This window comes from Mus musculus, chromosome 2, assembly GCF_000001635.26.
Source record: "Mus musculus strain C57BL/6J chromosome 2, GRCm38.p6 C57BL/6J".
NCBI lineage: Eukaryota > Metazoa > Chordata > Mammalia > Rodentia > Muridae > Mus > Mus musculus.
Genome location: NC_000068.7, coordinates 154,250,132 through 154,272,399, shown reverse-complemented (window position 1 = coordinate 154,272,399; position 22,268 = coordinate 154,250,132). Strand labels below are relative to the sequence as shown.

The 22,268-nt window shown below is 45.7% G+C and overlaps 2 protein-coding genes across 3 annotated transcripts in view; one reads left to right on the top strand and one right to left on the bottom strand.

The window, feature by feature from the left end:
• The window catches only part of Cdk5rap1 (CDK5 regulatory subunit associated protein 1), a 151,028-nt gene that overhangs the window by 100,639 nt on the left and 28,121 nt on the right, over positions 1-22,268 (top strand). The window lies entirely within an intron of this gene.
• On the bottom strand, positions 1,155-14,521 carry Bpifb9a (BPI fold containing family B, member 9A). The gene is made up of 15 exons (NM_175167.3): positions 14,486-14,521; positions 12,151-12,430; positions 9,992-10,496; positions 9,583-9,684; positions 8,888-9,043; positions 8,084-8,168; positions 7,679-7,736; positions 6,871-6,941; positions 5,431-5,577; positions 4,703-4,825; positions 4,478-4,545; positions 4,202-4,232; positions 2,901-2,961; positions 2,103-2,182; positions 1,155-1,391 (listed from the first exon to the last, which is right to left on the bottom strand). The coding sequence occupies exons 2-15, from the start codon at positions 12,413-12,415 to the stop codon at positions 1,368-1,370; spliced, it is 1,776 nt and encodes a 591-aa protein (NP_780376.2). The 5' UTR covers positions 12,416-12,430; positions 14,486-14,521; the 3' UTR covers positions 1,155-1,367.

Sequence of the window (22,268 nt, the reverse complement as noted above, 5' to 3'; positions counted from 1 at the left end):
ATGTAGATTAGGACTTATAGAAACCCTTCTGCATCTGCCTCCTGAGTGCTGTAATTAAAGGTATGTGCCACCATACCAAACCAAGAAACTATCTTGTTCATATTTCTAGGTTTATAGCATTTATTAGCTTCCCTTTATTTACTTAATTTTTTGGCTTGTATGTATGTATGTGTATCCTCTCTCTCTCTCTCTCTCTCTCTCTCTCTCTCTCTCTCTCCTTCTGTCTCTGTCTCTCTCTCTAAGTCAAAGGGCAGCTGGAGGTGCTTGTTTTATATTGTCGTATATTTTTTTGTGACAGTTTCTAATAGGCTTGGCACTCAGAAAGTAAGCTCCGCTGCTGACCAATGATCCCTAGGAATTTTGATGTATCTGTTCTCCAGTCTCAGGAGACATGTACTAAGAAATCCCGGTGTCCTTTGATGTGTATGCTACAGGCAGAGTGCTGTAAACAGTTATCTCTGCAGCCACTGATGTCTTGGCTTTTCATTTAGGGTCACATGACTAGGGCTGTACTTACTGATTTGGGACATACAAAGCCCTTTCTGCTCAGTTTGTAGTGGTATCAGGCTCTTACCTGCTCTGACCGATCTCACATTTTGTGTTTAAACTGGCCTTTTCCATTTTCAACATGGAGAATTTGGGTTCCAGCTCTGTTGGTTTGGATTCATAAGGAAGAATTCAGAGTTGGAGACCACGCTAGCTTTCCATCATCATAATAAGGTAAGTGTCTTCAGTGGGGAAGAGGTCAGTATAAGCTCAGTGTCAGAGGACCCAGGCTGTGACCTATTGTCCCTTTGGTCTTTAGGCCTGTGGCTGGCAGTGCATGGTCATGGGAAACAAAGTGCTCACAGGAGACAGGCCTCCACATCTGCTTGAAGGGCAAGCTCCCAGTGACCTAGAGAGCTACCTCAGGCAGCACAGGTCCCACCTCCCAAGAACACCAGGTGGGGAGCAAGGCTTTGCCCCCTGAGCCTTTGTGAGGTACTCCAGATCCAAGTAAGACAGGGAGGTGAGGGGCAGAAAGGGTTACTCATTGTCCCTGAGCACTGAGATCACTGGGTTTTGTTGGCTCCTGTTAGTGTTCATCCCTAAGTAAGAAGTTCTTTGCATGCTCATGAATATGCATGAGCGTTGAGGAAAGAGTCACCTCTCAGTTTTGCATGCAGGGAGTGTTTATTAAGGAGCTGATTACAACAATGCCCATTTCCTCCAACTGTTCTTGTCCTTGTCACTCAGGGCAGAGGATCCTGGGCATACTGAGGAGACCATTGCTATTGTCTCCTGAATCATAAGGATGGGCTGAAAGGGGCATGGAGACAATTCTCAGGGGTTTGCTGTCATTCAGTACTTGGGGTTCAGTAGTGGCTTCAGCTTGCTGCCTGAAGGTCAATCTGAGGGGAGAGAAAGACAATAGTTTCTGCCTTTAGCCCTGGAAGTTGACTGCAGGCGTGATAACTGCCACCTCATCTGTCCCCACCAGATCACCATAGCACTGCTTCAGGGATGGGGAGCAGACATCTGCCAGTGAATGCCCTGGAGAATGTAGACTATGATAGAGGGAGTTTGAAGGTGAATTCTCTGGCAAGAGGGGATCCATGCAGTCGAGGTCGGGATCACACAGAGACAGCAGGCTTACTACACTGACTCTTGTGTTCACAAGATCTGGAATGAAGCACCTGCTGGCACTGGCACCATGCTGGCTGTTTAGGAACTGTACTGTTTACTGCTATGACATAACCTACTGTGGGCTGTGTGTCTGCTCACTGAGCTATAGCTCAGATGTCATTCATCTGGTCTGTTCCCTGATCAAGGCTGGCTTGTGGTAATGGCTGCTGATAGGTTCCATATAAAAGAATGGGAGTATGAAGAGCCCTTGTGGACAACTGCTGACATTCCCTCAGTCAGGCACTGTAGGAATTGATTTAGGCTCAGCTGTAGGGAAGTATGGGGTCCAGGACAGCTTAAGGTTTGCCACTATTTCTGAGTCACGTTTCATACTGCTTGTTCGGGTGCAAGAATATGTGCAAGGTCCTGGATTTGAGGCAAAGCAAAGCAAAGCAAAAGAAACAAACAAAGAAAAGAACTGTATTTCTGTTACTTACTGATTTCATCAATTTGACATCGGAGTTCTTTAAAGTATGTGAAGACACACCTACAGGAATGTTCATTTTTTTATACGTTTCTGAAAAAAGAAATATCACCTCGTGACGGGAGTTAAGGGAAATGACAACCTGACTGATTTGTTTGACCACAGTCACATGTGGGATCTCTGACCAGTGGCCCTAGGAGGGGTCACTGTCACACTCATTCTACGTGGTGGCATGAATACTGTCCATCTCAGGCTATAGAATGGTGTGTTGGAAGAGAGGCCCCCAAAGCAGGTGGGGACCTGGTGGTCTCCTAACACTGATGACTAGCGATGGATTGCCTCAGCACAGGACATGACCGCATGGCACACTCATTTGAGGGTCAGTGCACTATGTGGAACTACAGTAGAATTAACCAGGGATGTGTATACCTGGCATTGGCACCATCATCATTGTTGTGCAATGAGGTGTGACATAGCCTTCAAGTGTTATAACCCTAATGTCTAGAGGTGTGAGTGACCCAGGTCCACTTTGCCGCTGTATATGCTGATGGTCGCGGTACCAAGACACCAGTGGACAAGGCTTCTTGGGAGGCAACTTGATGCGTTTTCGCTATTAACCAGGGCTTGCTGTCATTTTTGAAAGAGACGGCGAGTGTGTGTGTGTGTATGTATGTATGTATGTATGAATGTACAAATACTAGCAGATGAGGGGCTATCCTTGTGCTTCATGCTTTCGTGCCCTTTCTGTGTCCCCTTCCCACCTCTCATCAGCACCGACTATGCCAACAGTCACTATTATTAATCTACATACCATTGAAGTTGGACCAGGCCACCTTTCCTACTTCAGACAAAATGCCTTCTACTTCTTCCTTCTGCAAGACATGAGAGGATGTTTTCAGTAGAGCCTTGCAGTTCTCTGCTTGGCCTCAAGGTCCAGGAACATTTTCTCAGGCTGCTGGTTCCTGTGGTTCTCTAGGTGAGAGGTCTGTTATGTGTCAAGATCAATGTGACATGGATCTCCATGTATCTTAGGGGTCAGTCTTTGGAGTTTTGGAGTCCCTATTGGGTTTTGTTGCTCTTGTGACTCCTTGAGCAGAGATATTGGCCTGGTCAGTGTCACACAGCTATATGTATAGCAGATGGCCTTAGGACACCAAGAGCAATTTGGAGGCTAAAGGAAGGAGGATTGGCAGTGGCTGATCACTGCTGCCTGCTCTGATGTGGGTTTGAGTACATGCAGATCTGGGTCTCTGTGTGGTGCTGCCCCCTTCTCTCTCTTGTGACCCTCCTCTGAGAACATGAGGTGTTGCTTCTACACCCATGCTTCCTAACTGCTCACCCTCCTCTGTGGGAAGTTGTGCTACTGCAGTACTGGGTTGGGGTGCCACTGTAGCAGTACCCTACTGTGTGCCCATAGTGCATGCTCCTTGAACTCTGCCCTTTAACATCCAGAGGTCCAGTGTTGGCATAAAAGGCTGTGACCCCTGTCCATGAGAAGCTGTGTGAGGTCAGGTGTCAGTCCTACTCAGTTCTTTTTTCACTGAGCCAAAGCCTGGACTGCAATGTCACTTCCCTGCTAAGGAGAGGTGGAAGGATTTCTGGCCTTGGAGTCACCATAGACTCAGCTGCTTCCCAACTCCCATTTCTCATTGTGTGAAAGGGACACATATTTTAATCCCTTCCCTGGACACCCGCTGTGGGCCTCTGTCTTACATGTGGCATCAGAGGTTCAGTTTCATTGTCTTGTCTCCTTCAATGCTTTTCATTACAGACGGTTGTGAGCCACCATGTGGTTGCTGGGATTTGAACTCAGGACCTTTGGTAGAGCAGTCAGTGCTCTTAACCACTGAGCCATCTCACCAGCCCCCTTTAATGCTTTCATATGTGTCCTTTTCATAGCCACCAGCCCTATGGCAGTTGGGGATGGACAGCTGTGGTTTAAGAGCTGCTCCTCTGAGAGCACAGTAGGAACCTGAATTTGTGTTACACAGTAGGTGTATACTCTCGTCCCCACAGGCCTCCCTTTCCCCCAGTCTTGAATCACTGTGTTGTCTGGCTTTGACATGATTTCCCACCAAGCATGGGTCAGTATACAAGGGCACATGAACTTACAGCCTCAGGAGGCACCACACTGTGCTCAGACCTGTCAGCGACAAAGTAGAGAGAAACCTTAGGTTCGTGAGAACAGTACTACTCAAGTTTAAATTTCAGGTTTAGAGTTCAAGTCTTATGTGAATTGATTTCAGGTGAGGCTAGGCACTGCTTGGCAGAACAGACATGGGAATGACATCATGGAAGCCTTAATTCCTGATTCCTGTAATTATTGAAATATTTCCCCATCCCCAGATCCCGTCCTGGCTGTGTGTTCCACAGGCTCTATTGTAGTACCTTATGAGCTTGACATCTGGTATCAGTGTGGAGTTTGAAATCTTGCTGCCATGGGAGATGAATAATTTCTGAAATGAGAAAAGAGAGCATGTGTGAAACAAGGGGACTTGGCCTTTCCCTCTGCTGTGGGGACAGCAAGGCATAATGGGCCTCAGGCTTTTGGAAAGACTCCATCTCATTCAAACAAGTCCTCCACCCCAGTGTGCTTCATTTCTCAGCACTCACCGTTTCCCCAGTGGCAAAGTGCTCTCCGTTCTTTGTTATGTCAACCTTATACACGACTCTGAGCGTATTGTTTTCCTGGGAGGCAAACGCTATGTGGGTGATTTGTGCTTCCAGGCCATCCATCTGTTGTGAAGAAGAAGACTTGAGTTAGTGCAGGAAGAGGACAGGGGTGCTGTCTCATGAGGCAGGCATGTGTCCTTTTGTCTTGGTTAACATACTACATTCTGGCTCGTAGGCTTTGTAGTCCAGTTTGGGTGCTGGTGCAGCTGAGAAGAAGAAATGCCAAGAGCCTTCCCACCCCTTGCTTCTGTTTACTTCGGTGTGTGGATGTTGGAGCAGAGAACTTGTGAAATGTTCCTTTCTATCAAGTCTTTCAATGATGAAGTGTGTTTCTCTGCCCTAGTGTCTCAAAAGCTCTAAGGTGGCCTCGTGTGGACTCTGTGGTGAAGATGCTTGTATGCTATTTCACCTGATGATGGTACCTAGAGAAGTGGATGACACACGCACACTGTTTACATACTGCCCTTCCCTTCCCCTGACCCCCTATCCCCTGAGCCTGCTCCTGAAGCCCCACTGACGACATCAAGGCCCCAGTCTGATCATGAAGTTTAATGTATGTCCTGTTTCATCGATCTTTTCAATCTTTACACTAATCTTTTCCCTGACAAGTGACAGTCTCAGCTGATATCCAGGGTAGTGCAGACCTGTGGTTGATGGAGGACACTCACCTGCACAGAGCTATTCTTGGCCACTTCTTTTACAAGTGTCTTCAGTGTTGTGGAGGAAATGGTTACCGCAATGCTTGCATTTTTGGGATCTGGAGGCAGCCGACCTCCAGGCACAGGTACTGTTTTGTTGCCTATATTGGCTTTAGCCTAAGGAGGGGAGAGCAGAGGACAATCTTTGTGAGTTCACCAGTCTGACAACCGTGTGAAGGCCATGTGCTCTGGCTAAGTCTTCATGTGCTCATGGCTAAGGCCATGTGCAGGGTGAAGAGGCCTTAGTCTTGGTGGCAGTATAGCAGAGGTTCGAGCAGTTCAGCTTTTCTGAGAGGCTACGAGTCCTCAGCTTTAGGTGAATAGCCATTTCTGACAGATATCATGGACATGTGTGTGTTTATGCATCACATCCTCTCCTTGACACTGTTCTACAGAACTAAGGGCCAAGCTCAGTCATGTTTCTGTCCTTTTCTTCTTTCCCCTTCCCTTACCTCCATCTCTCTTCATTTCCCTCCTCTCCACTCTGCTCCTTCTCACTTCCCTCTTCCTTCTTTCCCTTCCATGTTTCATAACTCATCATACAGAGGTGTAAGTCTCAGATATTCTGGATTTCCTTGGGTATTCTCCCTCTGCCCTTCCACTCTCCCTCTGTTTCTATCTCTTTGTCCCTGTCTCTCTCTGCTCCTCTGACTATCTGTCTTTCTGTCTTCCTCTCTGTCAGTTCATTCTTCCCTTTTCTATGCTATCTCCTGTAATATGTCTGACCTATAATTTCTTTCTGGAGGCGATGTTGGCATATCAGTGAGGAACATGGAGAAGAGAGACCCATGTCTGTCATCACTCATGCTTGCACATCTCGTACAGACCTTCTTACTCCTCACTGTGACTGTAACATGTCACACTATGTGCAGAGCTAGGCTCTGTTACCACACATGCAGTGTGTAGAAGGATCTGACCCTCAGCTTAGCTATGTGCTTCGTGTATGTGGCAGGATGTTTGATGAGCTTCATCTCGTGTTATGCATTTTTTTGTGCTTCATCAAGTGAGTGGAACTCTTCTGATGGATCTTTAGAAGGGAAGCTGAGCTAACTCTGCCTCCCCCTTCATCACTTGTCATGGCTGCTGCTGCCTTCCTGGTTGGGTTATGGGTGGTTGGAAGTAGCAGAGTCTTTTTGCTTGTTTGTGTGTAGTTCACTGAGAGTGGAGATGTGAGCTGAGTCATGCAATGCTTCTCCCTGTTGGAGTGCCTCAGAGGCCATTGTTTTAAGGGAAAAGAGCACTAGGCTTGGCTTGTCCTAGCTGGGCACTCAGGAGACTGACCCCAAGAAGAAGTTGAGGTGTCTGAAAAGAGCCCATGGTTTCACTATTCTGACCATCTGATGTCTTTTGTGGTTGAGGTATGCTTCTAGCCTTTGTCCAGTTGCCGTGGAAAAGCCCATGAATACTTACACAGTAGAGGATGACAAGTCCTTTTGGAGAGATCCTGGCAGTATTAACTTGGTAACTGAATAAGCCGGTATCTGCAGAGGAGAAGAGGGGAACGAATGGAGAGAGCCCAGACAAGCACCAATGGCTGCTGTGCCTCATGCTCTGTAGCTCTCATTTCCCTCTAGACACCGGTATGGACAGCTACCTCTGTCTACCTGCCAGACACAAGAAGCAGCTTTAACCGGCTTCCATGGCTCCAGGGATGCTATGAACTTTTGGTTAACCAGCAAGGAGTTAAGTTTTTTTGTTTTGTTTTGTTTTTAAATCAGAGATGGAAAGATTGGCTAGCTGCTTTTTTGTCTACTGTGTATTTTTTCTACTCTGGCACTTGAGAAATATGCCCAGTTTCCTACTTCACTTCTTTAGGTGGTTCAACCCAGTAGGTCCCACCAACTGTGACTATTGTCATATTTTTAGGGATTCTGTGAGGTTTCCTGATGTCAGACCACCAGAGGTGAGGGCCTGGGGAATGCCCTTGATTCAATCTCTATGCAATGCTGCCTTAGAGAGGTGTTTGGGTTGGGAAGATCCAGGCAGACCGTGCAGAGGCACTGGGTCACATCATTTTCCATGTGGCAGAAGCTATGTCCATTTAGAGAAAGGTCAGGTGGCCATTGTCTTCTCTAAGTGTTTTGAGGAGGTTGTGTGGGTCTTTGTAGTTTTGAGGGGAGTGATCTGAGCGGTCCATCTCTGTGATTTGTCACGCTCTGAAATCCCTCACTGTGCTCGGGCCATTTCTGCTCTCATAGGACTCTAAGGAAGTACTCACTGTTCTTGCAGTTGTTGAAGTCATTGAGGACAATGGCACAGGAGTTGGATTTTTCCAGCTGTGAAGTCAGCACACAGAGGAAGTTAGCTTGAGGAAGCCTCAGTAGCCTGTCTTGCCACATCTCCTCCTGTCCTTATCCCCTTGACTTCCCCTTCTGTGACACGTCCCTGGGCTTAAGTCTTCCATGGTTGCCATGTCTCATGATTTGTAGTTCTGCTGTCAGGCAGTATGGTCCTGGTGTGCTGCTTGTCCATGGTGGCCCTTTTGGCTCCAGAGGGCCCTGGCTTTGCCCCTAAGTCTCTCCCAACATCAGGCCACTTATAACCTGCAAGCGTTCTCTCCCTGTGTTTCCCCATTGACTTAGCTCCCCACAGGAACTCCCACCCTTCCCTTCCCTGGACTTACATTTTCATTTATTTTTGCTGTCACTATTGCTGGGATGATCTGATCCAAGGGCAGAGGCACAGGCAGAGGCACTTTTCCTGTGACTCTGTGAAAGAATACATGTTGAAATAAGTGATCCTTGTATTTCTAGGTTTGTCCATGTGTTAGAGAAAACATTTCACTGATGAAGGAGTCAGGATGATGGCTGTGTTCTCAATATGTGGAGAACCTGAACTCTTTGCAAAGGCACAAAGGACCAAAGCATAGGATACCTAATCTCGAGGTCCACCTGGATGGCTTCATCCTTCAGACAGTGGAACAAGTTTGTTCACAGTCCTGTTTGTTGTCTTGGTGTAGTTTTGGATCTGAACTCACAACTTTCTTAGCTCTAGCTAAAGAAAATGTAGTGGCTCCTTCCCTATGCTATGTAATGGGAAGTCTTTCCATCTTTGTCAGTGTGGATCTAAGTCAGAAGAGCCTGCATGCTGTGCTTTGGACAGGACATGGGAACTAGGGCCGCACAACTGTCAGAAGATTTTCCCTGTGTAGCCACATGGCTCTTATTTTGCATTTTGAATCTAGTCAGTGTACTGTTTATGAAACATATGGGATGGGCTACTAGGAAAGGCAGGAGGAATGAAGAAATGTAGGTGTGAGAAGGCAGTCCTTCCACAAAGTGGGATGCTGCTAGTCAGCTTCTAGCTGGTCTGCATTTACTGATTGTCTAGTGTACTATGGTGGACCAGTTCAACTCTGAGAAAGCAGCAGGGACCTTCGGTGACACATTTGAGTCAGGCCAGTAAAGAAAAGAAAGGTTTTACATACGTCTCCACTAACTGAATTTTCATTTCCTTGACATGCATGTGGGTGTCTTGGGCATCAAGGTTGACACACTGGGTGTTGTTGGAGGCAACAGCAATTGTCGTCATTACATCCATCTTAGCTTCAAACTGCAGTAGGCTGATGACTGGTCCAAGCACGCTGTGTAGAAAAAGGTGAGGGTGAATGGATACCACCTGAAATGTGACTCTCTAGGGAGGGATAGGCATTTGGGAATGAGCCTCATGCCTTGGGCCAGGTTCATTGTCTATAGGGAAGGACAGAACATGCCAGTTCACATGATCTTAGGTTCTCAGTCCCTTGCCACAGAAGAAGAGCCAGGTCTTTTTTGGGCAGTCATTCTGTGTTTCACAAACAATTGTTTCACCAAGTCTTGGGGAGGTCACTGTAATGGGCACCCAAGTTCAGGGCTTGGACCTTCTGTATTGAATGTAAGTGCATAAGGCACATGTGCCAGGAGCATGCCTGGCCTGCTACTGGTACTTCAGTTATGGATAGGATTCATGTACATATGTAAATATGTATATATTTCTTGTTTGAGATATTGTTTTATAGTGTAAGCCTGGCTGGGCGGGAAGCCAGTCCTCTTCTAACTATGTGTCTTTGTCATGTGACTTAGCATAGGGCACATGTACCCTCATCCAGAATAACCCAGGTAACCCTTGGGGAAACATACTCACCCTTTTCCATCTATGGTAGCAGTAAGCATGGAGAGAACTTGCATGCCATTAGCTTCCATGTTTATCTCCATGTCGTCCAAAGTTACTTGTCCGACCTTCAGTCTGCAGAGTGATAGCAGAGACTCAGTTGTGTGTCATGGAAACAGTCTGGTCTTCCTGCGTAATACCTGTGAGGCAGCAAGCTCACCACCTGCTGATCTCTGCTAGTCCTATGGCCCCTGAGCTTTATTTTCCACTGTCTAAGGGTTTGAGGTCAAGAAATCCTGGCCCTATTTTCCAGAGACTTCTAGGGGAAGTCAGTATGTCTCTCTATGGAAGGGTGACTTTCCCTGGGATTGCTGTATGTTGGGTCTGAGGGTTTCCCAAAGCAGCTTCTTTATCCAAAATCCCACAGTGAGAAAGCACTTACTCGAGCAGAGTGTCTTTGATATCCATCTTGAGCACATCGTTAAGTGGCTCCTTGACGCCATCTGGGACCACTTCATTCACTTTCTCCTGAATGGCATCTTTTATACCGCTCACATTTTCAACTGCATCCTCAAGAGGCTTCTTGATTTTGGAGAGCCCATCCCCATTCAGCAGCCCTTTTCCAGAGCTCTTGTCTCCACCGAGGTTTAGTAGGCCGCCCAGGGCCTCCGTGCCTGGGATGCCCCCTGGGATTAGCTGGCCAAGACCACCAGTGGCCTTGGAGCCTGATGAGGGCTTTGAGGAATCCCCATTGCCTTCATTGCCTAGGAGTCCACCAATGCCAAGGCCTCCCCCTTCTCCTCCTTTTAGGAGGGAAATGCCATCTAAGAGGGAGAGCAGGTCAGAGCTCTCCACAGTGTTCAACACATCCGCAAGCATGCCTTCCAGGTTAACTTCATCACACTTCACCATGTCCTCAATCTGTGGGGGCAGTGTGCTCATGAGGTCTGAAAAAGATCAAGCGACAACTGCTGTCAGCTCAGCCCTAGCATTCTTTCTTCCTGGAAGATAGCATCTTGAAATATGGGGCACATAGGGACTTTGTATTCTGCCTTCCAATTTGAGTCTTGTCCCTGGCCTAGTTAAGAGTTAGCCTCTGTCAGAGAAATATACCTTCCAAGACCTGAACAGCTCCTTTTAGCCTACAGTGATGCTAACCTGTGATAAGAGCATTTTCTTCAAAGGTAAATGGGCACAGAGTAAGGGTGGGACTTCATTTATGTTTGTCATTTTTCCCTGTCTTGTCCTTTTTGGTACTCTTGTTTAATTTAAAAAAAAAAGATTTATTTTTTTTATTATATGTAAGTACACTGTAGCTGTCTTCAGACCTTATAATGGATGGTTGTGAGCCATCATGTGGTTGCTGCGATCTGAACTCATGACCTTCAGAAGAGCAGTTGGTGCTCTTAACTGCTGAGCCATCTCTCCAGCCCTTTTGTTTACTTTTAATAAAAATCCTGTAAAATACACTCTAACTCCCTGGCTCAGACACACTTGCACTCGATTTGCAGAGCATTCTAGTCTGGTCCTATTATGGGGGTGAGGGGCATCAGGCCAACATGCTTTTACCAGCCATGTCTTGGAGAATTGTCAAGTCTCTCGAATACTTCCCTTGTGTGCCTTTCTGGCTGTAGTAGGAATGGCATAGAAAAAGGTCAGTGAAGTATTGACTGTGGTCAGCCTTGCTGAATGTATAGCTGAGGAAGATTGGACTGAGGGTTGTTTCTGGCTCAATTGAGTTGGAGTTGAAAGTAGTCCGTGAAGCATCTTTTCCAGCCCAGCTACTTACTCCTTCTCAGTCCAAGAGTTCTGTGCCTCATAAATTGGATTTTGGTGGATTTTAGGTGTAATCCACTATGCCAGTTCATTGCTTTACGGCCTCCATCTTTATCCTGTCATGCTCTGATGTAGGGCTTTGCTAGACCATTGCTCCTGGGAGCTGCTAAAAAGTTTAAGTGTTTCTTGTTGTTAAATAACATTCCATTAGTCCTATCCATTTTCTGTTTCTCAACCAGAATCACTTTTTTTGTGCTCTCAGCCTTTGAGAATCATGGGCAATTGAACTTTTATCTCAGAGAACAATGTTTATCTGGGGGAGGAGATGAAATGGGTCTTGAGAGAGCATAAGTGCTCAAGGGATTGTAGGACAATGCTAAATTTGCTGTTTCCTTGTGCTAAACAGCAGGCTGAGGGTTATGGTTCTTCAGGAGTAGAGATGAGCTTGAGGTCTGTAGTGTGACATCGTCTCTAGATGGTAAGACTCAGTTGGAACTCAAATAGTGAGATAGCCATTGGGTCTGTACAGTTCCTTTGTCTTGGGTAGCGTAGGCTTGTCCTGGACCAACAGTGTGAACCTACAAGCAGTTTGACCTTATCCTAGAGTATTAGGATGATCTAGATTCAGTCTCTTGCTGCACCAGAATTTATAGGTATGCCCCAAGGTCCCTTGGCTCTCTAGGCCCCAAGTAGATGTTACAGCATCATGATGTTTAAATCCACTTGCTCAGAAAGTTGATTGAACTCCTCCTAAGCTCAGAATTGAGCAGCCCCTGGAAAGAGTGGACAGGACTCAAGATAAGAGGTAAAATAGGTCTCACTTACAGTCATGGAGTTTGTCACTGGAGAGGAAGTATCTGGCTGCAGGTGCACACTTGCCACCTTTGGGTGGAGGTACAGGCCTTTTAGGAGGTAACATTTGATGGTTGACTGGTCCTTTGAGGACTGGAGGACTTAGGCCTCCTACAGGGAGATTGAGTGGAACAGGCATGGCAACAGGAAGATTGCCCACCACTGGGGGTGTTTCCACCAGGTCAAGTGTTCCCGCTTGGATGCTCAACATGATGGCCAAGGCCTGGAGAACCCACATCTTTGTGGCTGAAACCTGAAGAGGAGAAGTGGGTAGCACATCACATTCCCAACAGATCTTAAAGATTTCATTGAACTTGGTGTAGAGGTGTAGATGACTCCCTGGCCCTGTAAGAGTGTGCTACTGACATACTTGACAGCCCTGTTTCTTCTCCATTCATGGAGATTTGGTCTGATACATGGCAGTAAACATCTTGAGGAAACTTCTCTTTCCTGTTTGTGTTTCTCCCATGGCACAGTGTTTTGTCAGGATTGGCTTCAACATATCAATTTAAGCTGAGCTCTGCCCTGAATTCTCTCTTCCAGATACTTGTATAAATTTTCCCACTGTCATGTTAAGTCACACATCCTTGGTATTATGCCTAGCATAAATGTCCCTGCCTATGGTTTTGTGTTCGGTGTTGAGATTACACACAGGACCTGTCTCCTTTTCAGCATTGCTCTACCCATGTGCTCTGTCTTCAGCTCCTTATCAGCGTCCCAGTCCTCCTCTGTGAATGTGTTAAGGCTTGGATCCTTACCATCAACTTAGGTCCCTTCCCCTAAGTATCTTCCTTGTCAGTAGTTAGTATAGGACTTTTCTAGAGATACCCTATCTCATTGTGCCAGGAAAACCCTTCTGATCCAGGCTATCTTGTCTTGGGTAGCATAACTTTTTCTCGATAGATCTGAGCTGTGCTGGTGGCTCCTGGAGATCATTTCCTACCTCACCTTCTCAGATTCCTTGCTTACCCCTTAGCTCTGACATTTACCTCTATTTCCTTTTGTGACAGGGTTTTATGTTGTTGACCTGGGTTTCCTGAAGCTTGTTTGGTAGACCATAGTGGCATTGAACTCACAGAGATCTTTCTGCCTCTGTCTCTTCAGTGTTGGGATTAAAGCTGTGCACCACCTTGCCTGGCCTGTCTTAAAGGTAATTCTACACATTCATTACTTTCTGTTGTTATATATGTGTGTTCCATGTCATGTGTGCGAGCCACATAACATCGTGTTTGAGTTGGTTCCTTCCTTTTGCCATTTGATCCAGAGATCAAAGTGAAGTCCTCAAGCTTGGAGACAGGTACTTTCTCCAGCTGAGTGATCTGACTAGCCTCTCTCTAACCTTGAGAGTGGTGCTGAGGTGTGCATCCGTGACGTGTTCCTACAAGATGGTTAGATGGTGGCATTTCTTCCATGTCCCCTGTCAGGTTTTGTAAAATGGAGGGTGTGTTCCTTTTCTCCCACTTCTCGTCCCTTCTCTCAAATCCTTACCCCAAATTAATCCTTACCCCTGAGATTTGTCTAATTGAAAGTGGGCCCTTGATGATTTCCTGATAATAAAAGCCATTCACCAATATGGCAGCCACAACCCCAACTATAGAAACACTAAGCAACCTGAGTGCTGTGACTGGTACCGCTCTGACAATTAGTTGATATTGTTTCAAAATATCATCTATACTCCCTCTAAATCATCTTTCAGATCTTGCTTCACCCCAACTTCATTGCCTATTCCTGATGTCTTCAGTGACTGAGTCTTCTCGGAACAGAGCTGGCCTATGTCTGAAAATTTCTGAATCTCCGTGGATGGTGTTCTGGTTTAGCTTTGCTTTGTGCACCTACACTACCACAACGAAGCCCTGTGGTGCCCTCACCATCAGGAAGTGGTTCCAGTAAAGTGATGCCAATGGTACATTCCCTGTCTTGAATAAATTGCTGTTTGGAAAATAAATCTCACCCCACTTTCACCTGATTTCCCCTTTTCCTCTCTGACTTGTGGGAAATCTAGTCAGTAAGGCAGTCATCTAAAAACACTCTAAGGAAGAGCAAGGCATGTGTGTCTAGTAAAGGGCTCATGTATGCTGACCTGATTGATGTTTCTTGGAGTCCAGTACTCAGTGTCCCATTTTCTTAGAGCAGTCTGTTAGGCCCTTGTTATCCCCCATCCCATGGTAGACCCAATGTCTTGCACTTAAGCAGCAGAGTAACATTTCAGAGCCAGGAAGTAAGCCCTAGTTATCTGTCCAGAGGTTACCTGTTCCATGCTCATCCCACCAGCTTTGCCCTTCTGTGTGGATTTCTGGGCAGTCCTTACCTTGCCCCTTGTTGAAGGTTTGCTGTCTTCAGGAGCTGCTTCTCCTGCTCCTGCTTCTGCTGTCCTCCTGAACATGTGTCCCCTTTTATAGCCCATCCAGTGCCTCCTTGAAAGGTCATGATGGAGGAAGGCGCCTGAGGTAGATGTGTTGATAAGACAGGTGTGATGCTTTCCAGAAGAGTACTCGACCTTTGTTCTTGCTTTTGTTGGCATGTTCCTATGCCTGTCAGAGCAGATCTTTTGATGGCAGGGCAGGCGTGTCGTCATACAGAACATATGCCTCGCCTTTAGGAACCTGATGGTTCCTTGTGTTTTGTTTTCAACCTTGGGGTGGGGAGAAGCCAATGAATTGAGCTCCTTAATGTGTTTGTGGAGTGTAATGTAAGGAGTTTAATCGTCCTCTTCTTATTTTACATCCTCATAACCTTTCTTATGTGTTGCTGCCTTGTATTCATGAGGTTGTTGGGTGACTGCATGCAATAAAAAATGGATAGGGCCACAAGTGAGATGCCAGTGGGCAGTCCTGTGAGAGGACTTTAATGGTGTTTCATAAGGTTAAGTATAAGCTTGATATCTAACCATCAACAGAATGGTAGGCAGCCATGCATAGCTATTGTGTGTGTCCCTTTGGTCATAATTTATGAGATGGCCTCTTTTCAAATCCTTGGTCTCAGGGATGAGTGACATGAAGCATCCAGCCATATTTGCAGGTATCCATGAATAACGGATGGATGGTTATAGTGAGAAAGTGAACGGATGGGAACATAGCAGTGATCCTAGTCATGTTAAGCAGTGTAGTTCCATAATTGTGTGAGACCACTTTCATTTCTTCTTTCTATGCAATTATAACAGGGCTGGCATGAGTGAAGAATTGTGTGTGCATTAATATTTCCAGTAATAGTCATGTATTCTTTGAAAATGTATGTTTATTCAATGAAATTTGATGATATTCATTTACCACTACCTGCTTCTAGTGCCCTTGCTTGCTCTCCATCTTAGCTTCATACTTTCCTTCTTTTGGGTATTTACATCTTTTGAGTCTAATTAGGGCTTTCTACCATTGTGTGTGCAATGTACCTGTATTGTGTGCTAGGGCGTGCCAGTCCTTATTACTCATCAACACTTGGAATAGTTTATCAACTAAGGGTAGGTCTTTGTGTGGCCTTGCTCCATCCATACTGGCCTCTTGAATATTTTGACCTTTTAAGCTGTTTTTCAGGTGAACACTGCTGGTTAGAACAGATGTGTGCCACAGTTGTGTCTGGAAGGTAGCAGTTCACACTTTTTCCCATTCCTTAACATTGTTTCTGCCCCCTGCATCTGTCTCTCTGTCTGTCTCTGTCTCTCTCTCTCATGTTTTTTCCTGATCTTGTGTTGGAACACTCACATTTTTGTCAGTTCTGAGACTGAATTAAGTTTGTCACAGCATGAAAAGGATTGTCTTGACCAAAGTCAAGAGCAACAAATGTTTATCTGTGTATACACAAGAATTTAGGAAAATGATTATATAGTATGAACTTGTAGCAAAATAAGAGTTGGTCTCTTCCCCTGGTCCTAAGATCTCCTTCCTCATTTATGTTTCACTGGCTTACAGTAGCAGGCATGAAGTCCCTCTGTGAAACAGACCTTACATTCAATCAGAAAGCACTTGGTTCTTCCCATAACCGTTATTCCACTACTGCAGTAGTAGGCACAGCTCATCATGTAGGTAGGTCATTATTATAGCATCTAGCATCCAGTGTTGAGTCAGCCCTTTGATGTCTTTTTTCCCTACATCCCCCAGAAGCATGCCTAGTATTTTCTGGCACCATGTAAGCTATGCAGCATGGAGAGTTTTTGTCTGGTCCATTGAGGACCAACTGGCAGCTCATCAGAGCAACCTAAAGTAGAGACAGCAGTGGAGAGATGATAGCAGCCAGGACATCTTGACAGGGGCTGCTTAGCTGTACATAGCTCTGGCCTCTACTTAATGAGAGTTCGTGCCAGGACCCTAACAATGGAGTCGAAGGGGAACAGTGTGTCACTACGTCTCCCTTTTGCTTCCTAGCTTAGGCATATTGATTAAACTGTTAATGTGTGTGCTTTTTACATTCATTTGGCTATTAATTGTCTTATTGAGAACTGGTGTCCCAAAGTGGCTCGTTGCATGGGGCACCTGTGTGACCCTAGGTTCTGTAACAGAATGAGCCATGCATGATCTTAGTGGTCTGCCTTGGGTCTGTTCTGTTCTTAGAAAGTCACTGTCTGATGCCCTGACTCTTTGCTGTCTCTTTTCTCACTTTGTGTCTCTCAAGCTTCCGTGCCTCTCTTCTGGGCCCGAGGGTTTCCTTCCATTTCCAAAGAAGGTTGCAGGGTTCCCATCCCTGAAGTGTTTACCATTTCCCCTGTTTAGGATGTCACAGTGTCTGTTGCAATCACAGGGCTGAAGCAGGACAGGGCTATGTGACCCCAGATCACTCATGGCAGTTCCCGTTCCCTGCATGCTGAGCATGGTGCAACCTTCCTATTCCCCTGCTTGGCCCTTCCTGCAGCCTCTGCGTGCCCACTGCAGGCCTTTCCCTGGCCACACTTGTCCTTGCTCTGAATGTCAGCAACTGTTCCCCCTCCAATGGCCCCACTGTGGTCTTGGTGAAATTCAGATGCAAAGAACAATGGGCAGCTGGCCTTTTCTCTCAGGGCACAACCATGATGCTCAGTAGTAGATGGAACTCAAGTTTTCTGGGTATTATATTTTGGACTTTTAAGGAACATTGCATGCTGGTTTTGGTGCCAGCTGTGACACCTCTCAGTGAGTTGACCCTTTTTGTCCTCAGTAGTTCTTTAGAGACAGACAACTTATGGACGAGGTGGGAGTGGGCACATTGGGAGGCACTGTGGTGACTTCTGGTCTCTGATTCTCAGGAGGTGGGGCAACCACTGAATTCTGCTTATCCAGGATGCATGGAGTATGTCATTCAGGTCAGGTTTCCCATCTGGGGACAAAGGGCTGACAGAAGCCAGCTTGTTTCAGACACTAAGTGATTTGACCTGCTGATGTGCATTTGAAGGGAGAGCCTTTGAAGGCTGTCCAAGGCTGGCCTGAGATCACATTTGCCTTTGATATGTAAGGTAGGTGCCAACTCCTAATGTCTCTGTATGAAAAGATCAGTATAGGCCAGCTGAGCCAAAGGAGCCCTGTTGACCCAGGCATCAAGATTTCCACCTTTGATAGTCGTGTCTTTAATCACACACACAATGCACATCTGCACAAGGCATACTTCTGTTTCTCATGTGTTTGTTTGTGTCTGGTGTCCTGCAAGTAGAGACTGAGTTGGGCCTCTTGTGTCAATTGTTTCTGTGGTGTGATCAACTCTGATTTTTGGGAGTCGTAGTTCACAGGGCCCTCTCCTGGGTACTTTGTGTCTCAGAACCCTTGTAATTTGTCACTGACATGTGGTCTTGTCTGCAGAGGTGACATAGGCTCAATGAGGTCTTATTTTCATTTTTCTGGTACTAGAGATTAAACTTATTGTCATATATTCTAGGTATGTGTTTAACCCCCATGCCATATCCCAAGTCTTTTTTTAATATGTTAATTCTTTAACTCAGTATTATTATTAAAAAATAAGATTAGTATTGATTCTATGTTTGTCAGTTTTTAACTCTCATTTATGTATATGTATCCTGTGTGTGTGTCTTGCCCCTGCAGTTCAGAAGAGTGGTTTGGAATTCCTTGAACTATGGATGGTTGTGAGCCACTGTGTTGCTTTTGGGGATTGAATTTCAGTCCTCTGGAAGAACATCACATGCTTTCATCTATTGTTCACCGCTCTAGCCCCATAATTAAATTTTTTTTTTAAAAGCTGGCTGTCATTAAACAATACTGTCTTCAACCTTGCTGTTGTAGCTGATGATGTCCCGGATCTTCTGGTCTTGCTCTCTCCACTTCCCCAGCACAGTGAGTACATCCCCAAGGCAGTGGATCCCCAGAACTGAAGTTATAGGGAGTTGTGATTCTTCAAGAGGATTCTGGGTATCAAATCTGGGTCCTCTGGAAGAGCAGTTATTGCTTTTGACAGCAGAGTATACTCTCTGTTGTTTTTTTTCTCCCTCTTCCTACTTTTCTTCTTCCTCCTTATCATTTGTCCTTGCATCAGCTATACTCAAGTTTCTCCCAAACTTTCTGTTAGATTTTACTTCATTTACATAGCACTTCAGTATGTCTCTATTTGCAAGGGTTTTCTCTGTTTGCAATGATGAAATGTGGATTGTTTTCCTCCTCAGTGCTGAGGATCCAACCTGGGGTCTTATGCTTGCTAGACTTCCATTGTGCTAAACCTTCAGCTGTAAAACATGGACTTTATGGGGTTTTGGGTTTTGGTAGAATACAAGATATAAGATGGTTTTTCTGCAATGATTTAGCAGAAAGAAGGCAGTTATTTTCATTATGAAGACCGAGTCTTCTTGCTATCCTCTATTTCAGCTTGTGGGCATGCTACTGGGCCAGTTCTAATGATAGTATATGTGGGGCCCATGAATTTTATACCTACTATCAGGTCAGTAGTACGAGAAGCCTCCTGGGGTCTGGCACATAGAGGCAATGTGATTTATTCCCAGGTTATTGGGCCGACAGGGGTTGCAGTGTGCAGTGGCCTTCTGGCTATTGTACTGTATCAATTCTGTTCTGAGCTCAGTACATAAGTGGCCTTCTGGCTATTGTGGAATATTGAGGAACAGTGTGACAAAGGAAGCCAACCACATCAGACTTCAGGGAAGGTCTCTGGGTATTCATCCTGTACTGAAGAATAGTGTGTGTGTGTGTGTGTGTGTGTGTGTAGCACCTGGATATTGAGCTTCTTCAGGGTGGAAGTGTGGAGGTAACATCATGGATTTTGGAACTCTTCTGGGAGTAGTTTTTCCGCAGTTTCTTATGTACAGGGGGTACCTTGGAAGTATCATGTGAAGCTGACACTTGGGTACCTGGGTACTTCTCCTTCACTGTGGTCATCCTGGGTGTGGTCACATGGCTGCTGTATCTACCCTGAAGTCAGTGTGCAGTTACCCACCTGGGTACTTGTTCTGTCCCAGGAGCAGTGTACAGAGTACTCCTGGGTACTAGGACGTGAAAGGTCTTCAGCAGCCCAAAAGAAAGTCCATATATAAAAAAATGAGCTCAAACTGGACTATAGGAGGATTTCTGGTGGTTAGATAAAAGGGAGCATTCCTCAAGAACTTATGAAATTGGTTCCCACCTGCCAAAAGGAGTCTTTTCCCTTAATTCTGGTAGAAGGGATACATATCACCATTGACATATACATATACTTGCATATCAAAGCCCAGGCCAGCCTCCTGGCTCTCTCAGTGTGTACTCACAAGAACTTACTCTATATTTCAAAGCACCTCCCTGTCATTATCCTAGCTTTTTAAAAAATCTTCCCAGCCTTTTCTTCCCAGATACCAGTTTATTCTCTTTACAATGGTAAGTCCTCCCCCCCCTCCCCCCACTGCTCTTCTCCCATCTCTCACAGATGGCCCTGGCCATGTCAACTCTGTTTCTCTTTCTCTCTGCTCTGGAGTCTTCCAGGTGCCTCTGGACATTTTCTCTCTATTATTTACAATATAAACCTTCCCCTTAGCCATATTCTGGAGCAGTCATGTTGGTGTTTTCTTTACTGTGCCCATTTGCATGCATAACTGCCTTGGGATAATTGTATGGTCATCCCCTTGACTAACTGCCACTGGGATATCTATGGTTGATTTCTTGGGTTCTGGGTCTGCACTGAATTCAGCATATGGGCATTCCCATGGGTACTGGCCCTGTCTGTGGTCAGTGCCCATATGAGATATTGATTCTTTCTTGAGGCCATTGTGGGGACATTCCCTTTAGTATTGGGCCTGTGTGGTGAAGTGTGTACTTGGGCCCATGCTTATTTGTGTGTATTTACCTCCTTGAACCTGGGTTTGCCCTTTAGTCAGTGTGAGGGCAACTCTTGGATATTGGGCCCACACCTTGAAAAGCATGGACTTAGATTTCTGTGTATCAGCTTGCCCTAAAGTCAGCATATGGGTTGCTTCTTGCATGCCATGTCTTGTTGAGTAACAATGTGTTGCTGACCCCTGATTACATAGACGGGGCAACCTGTGCTGGGAAGGGCAGTGTGCTTTCAGTCTCTGGGTACTGATACTGCCATGGTGATCACATTCATGTGGGTTTCTAGGTCCTGGACTTGTCTTTTGGTCAACATACAGCCAGCTTTCTGGATTCTGAACCTGCTTATAGGTAGCAGTCACCCCCGGGTTAATGGGCCTCTTCCTGAATAGGTTCAAGGTGGTCCCCCGAATCCTTTCTGTAGACTAACATGTGAGCAGGTTCCTGGGTAATGTTGACTTGAGAGCACAAACATTTTTACTTCCCATCCTCAGTCTCTTCTTGCGCTCCAGTGCATCCATCACAGGCGCACCTTCTGGAGTTGCAGCAACACAGACATAGCTTTTCCTGGTACCTTTTATAGTTTCTTATTAGCCAGGCATGAGGCAGACGAGAGGATGGAGGAGACAGGGGAAGTCAGAGGAAGAGGAGGTGGAAAAAAGATGAAGCAGAACTACGTGGCCGGGAGAAGCAGCAAGTAGCCAGGGATCCCATACTGGGGAATAGAGTAGTGTAGTGCCCAATCTAAGCATGCAGCTTATAAATATTGTAACTGAGTTGTGTATTCTTTGCATGGGCTTATTGAGATTGGAGACTTACTGCAACAAATTCATGTTCCACATGACTAGGACTTCATCTTAGGACTTGATAAAGATGAGGCTGATTAAGCAGGAAGTCAGCGCTTCAGGAGAAAGAAGTGGTTACAAGGGAGCATCTTAATGTGTTCTCCATCGTGACCTGGTCTGTCCTCTGTATCTGATTACACTGATGTAACGGAAATAGCATAGTGAAATTTCAAGGAGCTATAGAAGAAGACAGGCACTCTGATTTACACTACTGGAGTTAATTTAAAGGTGTCTACAACTGGTAGGTGGGATTAAAGTTAGAGAGGTAGTAATCTATTGGTTGCTCCCGGTCAATCAAAAAAGATTTTTTTATTATTAATAATTAAACATTTTTAGATTTATTTATTTTATGGATATGAGTGTTTTGTCTGATGTATATATGTATGCCATATGTATATCTATGGATGGTTGTGAGCTGCCATATGGGTGCTGGGAACCAAACCCAGATCCTCTGCAAGAACAAGTGCTCTTAATGGCTGAGCCATCTCTCCAGCCCCTTTATTCTCTCTCTCTCCCTCCCTCCCTCCCTCCCTCCCTCCCTCCCTCCCTCCCTCCCTCCCTCCCTCCCTTCCTCCCTCCTTCCCTCCCTCTCCAGGTGTGTGTGTGTGTGTGTGTGTGTGTGTCTGTGTGTCTGTGTGTCTGTGTGTGTGTCTGTGTGTGTCTGTGCACAAGAATTCAGGTACCCCTGGAGGCCAGAGGCATTAGATCCCCTAAAGCTGGAGTTCCGTGTGATAATGAATCACCTGATGTGAATACTTAGAACTAAACTCGGGCCTTATGCAAGAGCAATAAGCACTGCTAACTGCTGAACCATCTTTCTATCCCCCAATATTATACTAGTAGGAAAAAGTTTGTTTTTACCTAATGTATTTGAATTCAAACTGTAGTAATCATGAGTATCACGGCCACACCTTCTGGTCCCAAATAAAATATAAATGTTGTACGAATGGAATTTCTTTTGGAAGATTTAAAGAAGATTTATCAATGTAATAACTAGATTTTTTTTCATCAAACTTCTGGCTGTCTTGGC